Source organism: Microchirus variegatus (genome assembly GCF_963457635.1).
Source record: "Microchirus variegatus genome assembly, chromosome: 5".
NCBI classification, from domain to species: Eukaryota; Metazoa; Chordata; class Actinopteri; order Pleuronectiformes; family Soleidae; genus Microchirus; species Microchirus variegatus.
The window spans coordinates 20,196,711-20,209,354 of NC_139806.1; the positions used below are offsets into that span (position 1 = coordinate 20,196,711).

General features: G+C 37.8%; 2 protein-coding genes across 2 annotated transcripts in view; one reads left to right on the forward strand and one right to left on the reverse strand.

Annotated features, from left to right (window-relative positions):
- Positions 1-448: 448 nt before the first annotated feature.
- myl13 (myosin, light chain 13) lies at positions 449-4,231 on the forward strand. Its single transcript, XM_083890497.1, has 5 exons — positions 449-672; positions 1,922-1,949; positions 2,363-2,512; positions 3,542-3,715; positions 3,817-4,231. Exons 1-5 carry the CDS (start codon positions 565-567, stop codon positions 3,921-3,923), a joined length of 567 nt encoding a protein of 188 aa, XP_083746623.1. The 5' UTR covers positions 449-564; the 3' UTR covers positions 3,924-4,231.
- Positions 4,232-10,678: 6,447 nt separating this feature from the next.
- LOC310927718 (corticotropin-releasing factor receptor 2) overlaps positions 10,679-12,644 on the reverse strand; it is a gene marked incomplete at both ends in the record, with an annotated part of 40,571 nt that continues 38,605 nt past the window's right edge. The window contains 3 exons of the mRNA XM_083890094.1: positions 10,679-10,819; positions 11,623-11,664; positions 12,360-12,495. Of these exons, the coding sequence (XP_083746220.1) occupies positions 10,679-10,819; positions 11,623-11,664; positions 12,360-12,495 (319 nt within the window). The remainder of the gene's footprint in view (positions 10,820-11,622; positions 11,665-12,359; positions 12,496-12,644) is intronic.

A 12,644-nucleotide genomic window follows, 5' to 3' on the forward strand; every position in this document is an offset into this window, starting at 1 on the left:
CCTGACTGCCACAATGTCTCCACTCGGCTGTGAGGATTCACAAAGTGGTACTTAGTGTCACCCATTGATTGCAAAATTGAATAATAATCAGGGATAATTGCAGTTCATCACACAGCATTCTGACATCATAATTTAAACAACTTCACTACACCTCTTGCCCAGCAATCACCATGCTGTTTAGCCCCTCCTCGCTAATAGCCACCACAGTTGAGTGAACAAGGTCAACAGTCGGAGATAAGGCAGGGTCACTCTGGGTCACACTTATGTTGATGGAAATAGCCCAATTAGCAGAAGGCTCCAGGCTCAGCATATGAGATGATATAGTTTGTATTGTATGATGTATCACTCACAAAAGACTTTGTCTTAAATAGAAGCTCAAAGTCACATCCTTTTATAGTCTCCCCCTATTGTTGGCAGTCTGGTTGGGCATGGAAGGGGGCTGGGGTTGAAGATGACACCTGTGGACAGTGGATAAAGGGACCCAGCCTCTAAAAGGGTCACCTTCAGCTGCAGTGTGCTGGATCCCTCTGCTCTGCTAGTACTTTCCTTCTGTCTCATCTCACAATGGCCCCTAAGAAGAAGGAAGAGCCCAAACCTGCTGCGCCAGTGGCCCCAAAACCACCGGAGCCTGAGCGTCCCAAGACCCCGCAGTTTGATGCCACAACAGTGACGGTAAACAGCAATATTATGCCAAAATTACAAATTGGAAAATGTTTTAATCCTCTGAATGATGGATTATTAATTAGACTGAATATTGAATTAAAATTATAATTTATATTTTGTTATTGTTTTTTATGAATTTTTCTGGGAGGGATGATGTAGATAACCACTGTTTAAAGATCATTAGAGATGTGACCTAAACCTAACCAGCGAAAACGGGATTGGACATCCATTCAGTCATTCTGGCTATTTGAACAACTTTAATATCTGTGATACAGATTTACAGAATATCTGTAAATTGTAATATCTAGCTCAGGAAGCTGTACATTTTGTTGAAGATCAGAGGCGAACAAGCTGATACCACATGTAGTGGAAAGATATTCTGCTGACTTGGCACCTTCTCAATGGATAAATGTTTTTCTTGTCGGACGAGCCACCGCGTTACAATGGAGAGCGGTTAAAGCCACAATATATCACTTTCATCATGTCAGTGAATGGCGGACCACCCACGTTATTCCTCTGAGGGTAAAAATGGTTGGAAAAACCAAGAGGAAGAAAAATATAGATAATTAGATTCATAGTCATCCATCTTCAAGTGTGCTTAGATAAGTGTTTGGATAATATTTTTACAAAGATTCGTAGTTGGGATGATGTTTGAAGACATCCAGACTTTAGACAAAAAAAGGAGGGCATTTCCTGATGGCGAAGCCAAGAAATACATGGAGTATAAATAGTCAACATTTATCATGGGTATTCAGAATAATGTGAATGATAGTTTTTAGACGTAGAATAACACATTAAATGGGAGTGCACAGCAGTTTGTGACACAAAGTAAACCGTCATACTATTACAGTAACCCTAAATCATATATACAACTTATTTAAAAATGAACAAAATTAATTTTGTTAGGCTGTCGGTGCTCATTATTATAATTTATATTGAACACATGCATATGCATATTCACCTACAGTACCGAAGATTCTTTGACACATATTGTATCCAAAAATAAACACTAATGACTCTGACAGTAGCAGTAAGCCCGCGGATGTTTGATTCAAGGTCACTGATAAATAATGTACGAGAAGAACAGACGCAGCCTGTCACTCGATCTGCTGGTGCGACGGCGATGAGGGCAAAGTCAAGGTTCAATCATGAATTCAATGTATTGATTTCCTCTTCTGTCAATTGTAATCATCATCCTCTTGAGCTTCCTGAGTGAGCAGCACCATCAAACTGCACTGTTTGCTTTGTCTCTTTTCAGCTGGAATTCACCCCTGAGCAAATTGAGGGTAAGGTTGTCGTTGCTGGTATTGTTTTTTTTAATTTTGGCTTTCGTGTTGCATGGACGGCTGTTGCGCTAATTATAGTGGCAACAAATTATTTGTGTGATCAGGCTCTCCATCAGTGCATGAGTAATGTTCAACAACAGCTGATAATGACATGTGGTTTATAGGGATGTGCTTTTATGTTGAAGTTAACACACCCATCTAAGTGACCGCCTTTGAAAGGAAGCTCAAGTCAAATCAGAGTCCTTAGAGTTTGTCTTTCTGTGTGTAATAGAGGAGCCTGTTATACTAGGCATATCAAGGTGCATCATGACAATACAGACAGCATCTTCAAGGCCCCACCTCAAAGATTCTGCATGCATCAATTCACTCAATTTAATGTGAAAGGAACAACCTGCTTTTGTTTTTCATCACAGATTTCAAGGATGCTTTCCAACTGTTTGACAGGACTCCAACCAGTGAGATGAAAATAACGTATGCCCAATGTGGTGACCTTATCAGGGCTTTGGGCCAGAATCCTACCAATGCAGAGATCATGCATGTCCTTGGAAAGCCCAAGCCTGAAGGTCAGTAGTAGGCACATTAGTTTACTGAGTCTCTGCCCCTTTATCTGCATGATATCAGTTTAAGTTAGACCAAGTTTGGAACAATATCTTTCAGACTTTGTCGAAGATTTTTCACAGACCTATAAATGCAGATCCTCTTGTGGCAACTCCAGGAGTCATTGACTTGTCTATAGCTAAAAACAGTGCTGAGCATAATATGGTGTCTTTTGTCAGCTCACTGGCACGCAGATTAATATTACTTAATTGGAAACAGAAAGCAGCTCCAACCCATGCAAACCTTATGGCAGAAGTGATGAAATACTTAGAGCTGGAAAAAATAAAATTAACATTGAAAAAACAGGAAGGAAAATTTTACAGTATCTGGCAACCATTTTTAGATCATTTTACTCATAATGCACAGTTGGCTGGCAAGAGCTAGAAGGACACTCCAACCCGTGGTTTGGGAATACGGATCTCGAGCATCCAAATCTATTAATTTCTTTGTTTGGTTTTTAATTTCTTTGCTTTACCTCATGCAATTATATACATATACAGCGTATAAATAAATATATATATATATATATATATATTAATATTTCATTGTATTTTCAAACTTAATTTGTCTTCATTCAATTTTTTATTTTATTTTCATTTATTTTATATTTTTTTAAAGTTTTTACAGTATATGTGTATACCCCCCTTGTCTTGTGTATTGGTAAGAGTGTACGTATGTGAGGTTTTTATGTCTGTACTGTATTGTTTAAAGTGTCAGAAAATTAATAAAGAGAGTTTAAAAAAAAAGTTAGACCAAGTTAAAGCAAGCCAAAACAGGTTCAAGTTGCAGCATCGCACATGCAATTGGACAACCACGTTAACAGCAACAAAAAATGACAGTCAAAGAGCAAAACAAGGCAGCAACAATTTGGCATTGGTTTATCACTTATTTAAAGCAGCTACGTATATAGAGAAAGGTTGAAATAAATGTTAACACTTGTTTAAGGGTGAAGATTTGTTCAGATTTTGCCCTTTTCATTATTTCCATTTCCACAGACATGCAGACAAAGATGCTGGACTTTGAGCAGTTTCTTCCCATCCACCAACACATTTGCAGAGCCAAGGATCGTGGAACTTTTGAGGACTTTGTGGAGGGTCTGAGGGTATTTGACAAGGAAGGGAATGGCACAGTCATGGGAGCTGAGCTCAGGCACGTTCTGGCAACACTTGGTAAGTTGAGTACAGTTACCTCAAATGTGTTTTACAAAGCTGCTGTGTAGAACTACAAACTAAACTGACATTATCCCTGGTTTCTTCCTCATGGACCACAGGTGAGAAGATGAGGGAGGGTGAGGTGGAGCAGCTAATGCAAAACCAAGAGGATGCTAACGGGTGCATTAACTATGAAGCTTTTGTAAAATACATTATGGCATCTTAAAAACATGTGTTTGTTTTTTTGACCTTATTGTCATTCTGGTGCTATGTCACTCCTGCCTTATATCAAATCAATGAGTGAGCAAGGAATTAGTTGTCAACTGAAAATCAAGATTTTTGACTGAAGAAAGTAAATTACTGTAAATCCCATTTGCTCCTATCTGTATATTTCTCATTTCCACACTTCATGAACTGATCTATATCACTCATCAATATGTCAACCTTTTTTTTGACTGTGTTGATGCAGTGCACACATGGCACATCCTGGTGTTAATTATAGGTCATGCAAATAAATAAATACAATAAATGATATGGAGTTGTCTTTTTCATAAACAATGCTACAGTATAGCCTCGGTCAGTTGTCTGTATTCTCCATGGGAAAGCGTTTGCAGTGATGCAGGAAAAAAATAAAAAAGGAAAAATAAAAATAAGTGCACTTTCCATTACATGTCATCGTGGCTCATGTAACTGCCAGAACACACTGTCAACAAAACCTTTGCAGAAACAGCAAATGTGTGAGCGCTGCTGGATGGCTGAAATTTGAAAACAAGGAGAGGCAAAAGTGTCTTTAAAATATCTACATCTTAAGGAAAACTTTTTTGAATGTTATCATAAACATAAAAACCTACATCAATAAACTTTGACATAGGTTGTATGTACATGTAAGTTTACATGTAATTACCCTTTACCTGTGCTACACTCATTTTCTTTATTTTATCAGTTACTTTTTTATAATTATTTTGTTACTAGCTAAAGTGGTTGAAGATGCTTTAAAGTGATCTTGTGACCCCACGTTTATTATCCCATATAGATGTTTATGTAACAATGCTTGTTCTCAATGGCAAGAAATTATTAATAAAAAAAAAATCTGACCTCTGTGATTGCATCAAAAACAACTCAAGAGCATGAGAAAAAGATAACATTTCTCAACCATTTCCACTCAATATCAAGTGGAGAAATGTGTATTTCATCTCTTTGGCCAGCAGAGAGAGCTGTCACTCAAGTAATTCTATGTCATTACTCAAGAAGTGAAGAATCATTTCACTTTGTTGTGGTGTTTGACTCATTCACTACACCACTAACTGTTTATTTCTTATTTCCAGAGGTGGAAAGTAACCAAATACATGTACTCAAGTTACTGTATTAAATACTTTTTTTGTGTATTTTGTATTTTTTAAGTACAATTTAAAATCAGGATTTCGTATTTTACTCGAGTACATATTGACTCAAGTATTGTACTTAGTTACTTTATAAATCATATCCATTACTGAGTAAAAATAAAAAAGCACAATGAAGACCTACAGGGGGGAAAATATACAGCAGAACCAGACAAATGATGATGTGATTATCACCAGCACTGGCACGTGAACAAAGAGGGCGCGCGACAAAAGTGACAAAATATCCACTCGCCGGACGCGTGAGCTCCAAAATAGTTTGGGATTTCTGAGCCCTTGTCATATTTCTACTACCCTCACACCCCACGCAAAGTAACTTTTACTTAAAGTACATTTCAAATGAACTACTTTTTACTTCTACTTGAGTATTTTCTCAGATGACTACTTTTACTTCTACTTGAGTAATAATTCATCAAAGTATTGGCTCTTTTACTTGAGAACAATATTTTAGTACTTTTTTCCACCTCTGCTTATTTCTCAATATTTGGTGTGGCCACACTTTACCTTTAAATCAGCATACATTCTTTGAGAAAAAGTTTTTGAAGGAACTTACCCGGCAGGTAGGCTGTTCCAAACGTCTTTGGAGAACTTCCATGGATGCAGGCTGGCTTAAATTCTTCTCTTCATGTAATCCCAGACACACTCGATGACGCTGAGATCAGGGCTCAGTGTGGGGCATACCATTAATCCAATTCCCCAACTCCATTTGCGGAAAATAGAGTTCAAACTCGCAAGGAACTTCCACCACGCTTCAACAAACAGTCATTATTGTACTTCTCGTCACTTGGTCTTGTCTTCATGTTGGCTGTTTGACCGTAATTCCATGAAAACCCCTTCTGGTCAGACATTGCCGGACAGTTGATTAGGTTTACCTCGGTCCAAAAGGTTTGTGCAAGTTCTGAGCTGATGGATTTGGAAGGAAAGTGATGATGTATCGTTCATCTGCCACACTAAGTTTACCTGGCCGACCACTCTCTTTGTGCTTTTTCAAAAGAGCCTGAAAAGCACATATTGAAACCCCAGACTGCTTTTAAATCTTTGCCTATGGCAGAGCTTTGCTGATGAAGTATAAGAACCGTGTGTCTTGTTGCTGTTCTCAGTCTTGTCATGGAATACGACCTGTGACAACCTCACGTTTGTGGCAGAGTCTGCTGTTCCTCAGCCAGACTCAAGCCTCCCACACAGCTGTTTCTGTTTCACTTAATGACTGTGTTTCAACCTACATGTGAAAACAATGATCATTAACACCTGTTTGGTATAATTATTCGATGATACACTTGATGTTAATCTACAGAATCCCTGACTCTGTGCAAGTGAACCTGATTGTGGTGGACTTGTGTTGTTGCATGGTTGATTCAGAGTAGTAGTAGAGTCTAAATGACTACGTTTTTTTTTTTGTTTACTTATCGAAAACTGCTCCTGTTTGCCCCAATTTATTTCCCCTCAAATTGGGGTAAAATCATCCTTTTCCACTAAAGTGAACTATATAATAACTTGTTCATTAGGCTACATGAAGCGATGTTTACCCTGTAGAAACCATTCACCAAATATATTAGCGGCACATCCCTTCATCTAATACCCATTTCATATCTCAGGGAGTACTTTTAAGCTGCACATCATGACTTTATAATGACTGACCCACCAGCTTGTTAAAGGATAATGTGGAAACAATTTCACCATGCCATTTTAATTCAACAACACTAATATGACCTTCACCTTCACCACAAATAGCATTTTAAGATCCTCTGCTTGGCTTGGCTGACCTTCATCACACCACCTAATCTTTGTCAGTCAGCTCCCCACTTCCAGCCTGAGCTCCAGGCAATATATTCCACCATTCTTTGTGCAACGGCCAATTTCCCAATGGATGTCCAGAATGGCGCCAGTTGCTTGATATTTTGACTCAACTGCAGAGGTTCAGTAATTCAGTGAACCGACTGCATCATAATGAAATCATTACCTCGGTGTGATTCCAGGTAAAGAGTAATGCTGTTTCAGTTTAAGTGCATTTTAATATTCTACCATAGTTCAGAGTGATTTATTCTTATGGGAAATGCAATATAAAACCCAAATAAAATATCCTCCTTTGCTTTGGCTTGGATTATTTGATTAATCACACAGATAGTGTGTTCAACATTTACTTTTCCTATCTATATAGGACTAAAGACTGAGATAAGAACTTTATGTTGTCTGTTATGAGTTCCAGCTCCAAAGCAGCCCACCATACTACCACCATACTGGCTGCTCAATAAAAAGAAAATGTTTCTTTGGCAAAATTACCAATAAACAAGTTAATTGCACGACAGGTCCTAATATCCTTAAAAATACACTGAGGGATACACAGACAGTACTGTTTGATAAAGTTTATATGAAACCGCATAGCACAAAAATAGTGCTATATTCTACATTTTGAATGTTCTTATGTCCACAGTCAAAAGATAAACCTCCACAGAAACATACACAGCTGGTTTATCCTTTTCTGAAACTCCTAATGTTATGAAATACACCTCTTCATTCTACATTATATATACAGTAACAAAGCATTAGGACTACAGTGGTAGCCCCAGGCTGTCATGCCAGTTATTTATTTTTAGCTGAGGTAATGGCTGGTGAAATGCAGTTCTCCATAGGCACACGGGGGCTCAGGGCAAACAATCCACGATAAAGAGCAGATGCTGCTTGCTTCTGGCATTGGTCCACTACACAACATCTCCTCTACTGTAATCTCTCTTCCTCTAGTCAAGGCATTAATTGTCACAACATGCCTTTATTAGGCTGCATCAAAGTCTTGGTTAATTGTTTGGGGATAAATAACTCATCGTGTCCCGGGGGTTCTGGGTACAGGCAGTAGTTTCTGCTCCACTTCACTCCAGCCCAGGCTGAAACTGAATCTACTTTCATATTATATAACTGAGCACTGCTCTCACGACATCTGTTCTTCTATCTTTAAAAAAAAAAAAATATATAAAAATATATATGTTTACATGCCACAGTGCCAGTGACAAGTTAATTACTTGATGGAGTCATTGCTGTTTATATCATAGAGTGCTTGTAGATGTAGATGAGAGGTTTAAATAGCAAATGATTCACCCAAACAAATCAGTTACAGCAATATGTGGCAAATGTCAAATTGCATCCTTTAAACAATATGAGACCTTTAACCTGAAAAACCCAAAGAGCCAAAACAATGTTTTCATTTTACTTTAAATCAATACATTTCCTTTCACATGTGCATGTACAAATATATATCAATAACACAATGATACACTATTTAGAGGGACATTGGAGTTTTACAAATAAAATGCATTTCCTTTTGTAAGGCAACATGGCTGAAATAACGTTTTCAATAATATCAGTTGGTCAAATGTATACTCACATACCATTGCATTAAATACATTTAATAATATAGACTAAACGGTGTAGAAAATAACATCACGATATGTTCTATAAAGTGTGAAAACAATAAATATGCGGACAATAAAATGTACATATTTTTGTGTAGTGTGGTTTGTCTCTTTGGTGAGTTTAAATACATGATTTATAATTTGTTATGTATCAAAATATCCCACAATTATTTAATGGTGTACTTTTTGGAATTATGATGAGGCCATGACAATGGAATAGGAAATTAAAATATTTACAATTAAAATCACATGATCCACATTTACCAGCAGTCCAAAGTTTACAAAATACAAAATATGGAAAGTACGTTTTCAAACAGAGCCTGATGGAAGTTTCAATGTTCTGTACAACACTTAAAAATACTTCACAGATCACAGAGCTCACAGAAATTTGACATAATTTGATATTTTTTCAAAAATAATACAAAACAAAAATCACCTAAAACGAGATGATTAATTTCAAAATGGCTCATTATTTTTTGTTTATTTACATTCTTGACAAGAGTTACATGAGACGATTCCAGCCTCCCAGAAAAAAAAAAACTTGCTTTTCTGCCAACCGTGGGAAACACATGCATTTCCATTTGGATCTTGGAAAATTGTTATAAAGTGACATAGTACTTGAGTATTTGAGGCATAATTCTGACACAAAGAACGTGAGCTTGGTGGTGGTTCACCAAGCAGCAAAACACAGGTTGAGACCAAATGTCACAGTGTCACCCTGGCATGTTTTAACACTATCATCCCAACACTCTGTTTTAATGCTATGGCACGTTCCGTTATTATAGATTTCATTTTGCAGTGCTACGAGGACATGATAATGGAGGTTTATCTTCTTTTTTTCCACCAAGAAATGTAGTGTTTTTGTGGATAATATGAGGGAAAACCCATGATCTTTTCCTGGCCCTAACCATGTGCTTTTTATTCCTAAACCTTGTTTCAGCCAAAAGTGCCACAAGCTGGCAAAACATTATGTTAAAATGCACACATTCATTTGTACACTGTAAAAAAAAAAAAATGGGGAAAACTCAAAATTTTAAGGCAACTTACTGCAATCAATTTTTGAATCTACAGCCCAACAAAAGATCTCAAGTTTTTTAAAGTTCCATCAACTAATATTATTTTGTTAGACACACCTGTAAGTAAGAGTTGTCAACTACAACTCAAAATTCTAAAAAATTGTTTTAAATCATCTGAACAAGATTAGTTAGCCAAACTGTTTGAAAACAGAATTTTGAGTTGACACAACTCTAACTTACAAACTTACAACTTTGTCTAACAAAAAAATATTAGTTGATGGAACTTTTTTAAAAACTAGAGATCTTTTGTTCTCATTCACAAATTGATTGCAGTAAGGTGCCTTAAAATGTTGAATTTTCTCAAATCTCTTTTTACAGTGTACAGAACACGGGCCTGGTGACTGGGTTGGGTTGAAGGTCACTCGTGCATGCTTTGCTGAAAGTTTGGTATTTTGAGATTAATGCATCACAAATCAGACTTTTTTAAAATCCTCTTTGTCCTTTTGTAGAAAGCAAAAGTCTTTTTGTTTGTCATTGGACAAGGAAGGTCATTAACCGTATAACTGTCGTTATGACACTGATTACAACAACGCTGCAAGGAGCTTAGTTGATGATAAAGCCGTGCATGGCATGCATCACACATACTGTATAACATAAAATAAATCTCTACTCATTTGGGCAAGAACTTACATTTTTTTGTGATGATTTTATCAATCATCCATCTACCACTTTATTCACGGGGGGGGGGGTACTGTGCCTATCTTAGCTGACATAGGGCGATAGGCGAGATACACCCTGGACAGTTCACCAGTCCATCACAGGGCCACATACAGTAAGTGCTTCTTGGTTTAGTATAGAAGACGTATATAGTCGCTTCAAAACCTGCCAGGAATATCTTGTTCCACTAAGCAGGCAGTAAAGCGACAATATAAAATCGGAAATCGGATCATATGACTCGTTGATGATTTGTCACTTTTACCACAATTTGGTCTCCACTAGTTGGCTTCTTTAGGGCAATCTCGAGAAAAAACTCAAGGGAAGCTATACGATGACTTCATCTTACTTCATGTGCAGTTAAAGTATAGTTTAGGTTCATATCCTGGTTCTTTAGTGACATTGTGTCACCGTGAAATCAGTCTCTTCTTTAAATCACTCCCCCCCCCGTCACACGGCTGTGGTCTGTTTGATGCTGTGGAAGCTGATCCTGGTTGGAGACGTGGGGATGGACATTGCTCGTGCAACTCGCACTCTAAGTGCGTGGTTGTCTTGCCAGCGGTGCCACCGTTTCCTTACAGCCGAACGTACCTTAAACATGGAGAACAGTGTTAGTGCACTCACTGCCACTACATCACAATGTGTAGAAAGGATGTAATGCTACAACTTTTTGACCTCGCTAAACATGCTTTTACATTGATCATTGTACCAAATGTAATGTATTAAACTTTAAATCTTAATAGAGAATCAGATAAATATACTGAAAAACACACTACATAACAATGTACAATTCAAAACTCATTGCATGTAAGCAGCAACCTCTCTCTTAGAACCACACAATCACTTTTACCAATTCAAATACCGATTTAACTTCATGGTCCCACATCAAATTAAAGACCTCTCCTTCACCGAGTTTCAATTACTCGAGGGCTGGGAGAGAAAGTTCCAAGAGTCCTTCATTTTCAGTTACAAATGTGTAATCATTTAATGATACTGGTGATTTTCAAGCGACTGAATATCCAGCAATTAATTATGCTTCATTTTAATTAGAAGAAAAACACAGGGCTTCCTCTGGGATGTTTGGTCACATTGCAAAAAGCCAACTCCAGAACGACGTGTGTGTTTTAATGAACACCCACTTTTAAATTTAGTGCTCTCTCTTTTAAAAGCTCCTCTGCTAATAATTGAAACTTTAATTGTGACAAGGAGGTTAGTTGGGGAAAACTTCAGCACATACTCATCCTCACTCATACTCACCCATACATTTGTATGGGTTTTTATTGAGATCATAATATGGTATGACTATCTTGGTATATTATACCAAGAGATGCATTTGGTAATTGAACGCAAATCGTGAAACACTGATCACCTTTTGCAAAACTCCAGTGACTTACCTCTCCATTTAGAAAGCAATAAAACACTGACACGAAGAACCCCTGCCGAACAGATGTACAGAATAGGTTAGAAGTAATAAATGTGCCAACGTTGGGTAATTGCACCTTAATTAGACTTAAGAGGATTCAGATGGTAAATGGTCTGTATTAATACAGCACTTTTCGTGTCTGTCTTCGACTGGAGACACTTTACAGTGTGTGCCTGACATTGACGCAGTTCACACTTCACAGCACAGTGGATGAGCCGGGAATCAAACCAACAACCTCCTAATATCCTGACTGTGCCTCCCAAGTTGTGCCCAAAGCCCCAAATAATTATGCCTTCTTACACCTTGTCATGCAAAGTACATTTCTTAACTTAACTTACAGGGAACTCTTCTTAAAATCCACTTTTCCTCCTACTCAGTCTTTAAGCACATGAGATAGAAAGATTAAAAAGGGGGTTGGGGTTGCAGGGGCAGCAGTAAACATGCCCACATGCCTCTGTAAATCCTGACAGCTCAGAGCACTAAATATGAGGCAGGAGGGCCATCCAATGCGTGAGCACAGCCAGGGATACTCGTTCAAATAATCTTCCCACTCATAACCTGCACAGTCCTCCTGAAAGAAGTGACATGACTCAGCAGTGGAATGGAATCAGTATGAAATCAGTATGATTCACACTGGTCACAACAACGACAGTGCATGTGCACATTTTCTAGGCCAGCATCAAAGTGCATCATTATCCGTATTACCACCTGAAAAGACTGTAAAAAGGAGTTGAAATAGATGAAAATGATTTGCGAGATGTCGTCCTCCCCCGGATTCACGAAAAACAGCATGTAGGTGATGCCCAGCAGAGGAAGTAAGACCAGTGTTGCCTTCACCGCCTTTCTGTAAAGACAAAGACGGAGCATTATTTATACAATGACTGATAGAGCAGGGATTGAATCAAATGATTTTGATTCTTACAGTTCTGCATGGATTTCTGACAAGGCATGATGCAGGTTATCATTCGCTTACTACTTATAATTTGACGTTCA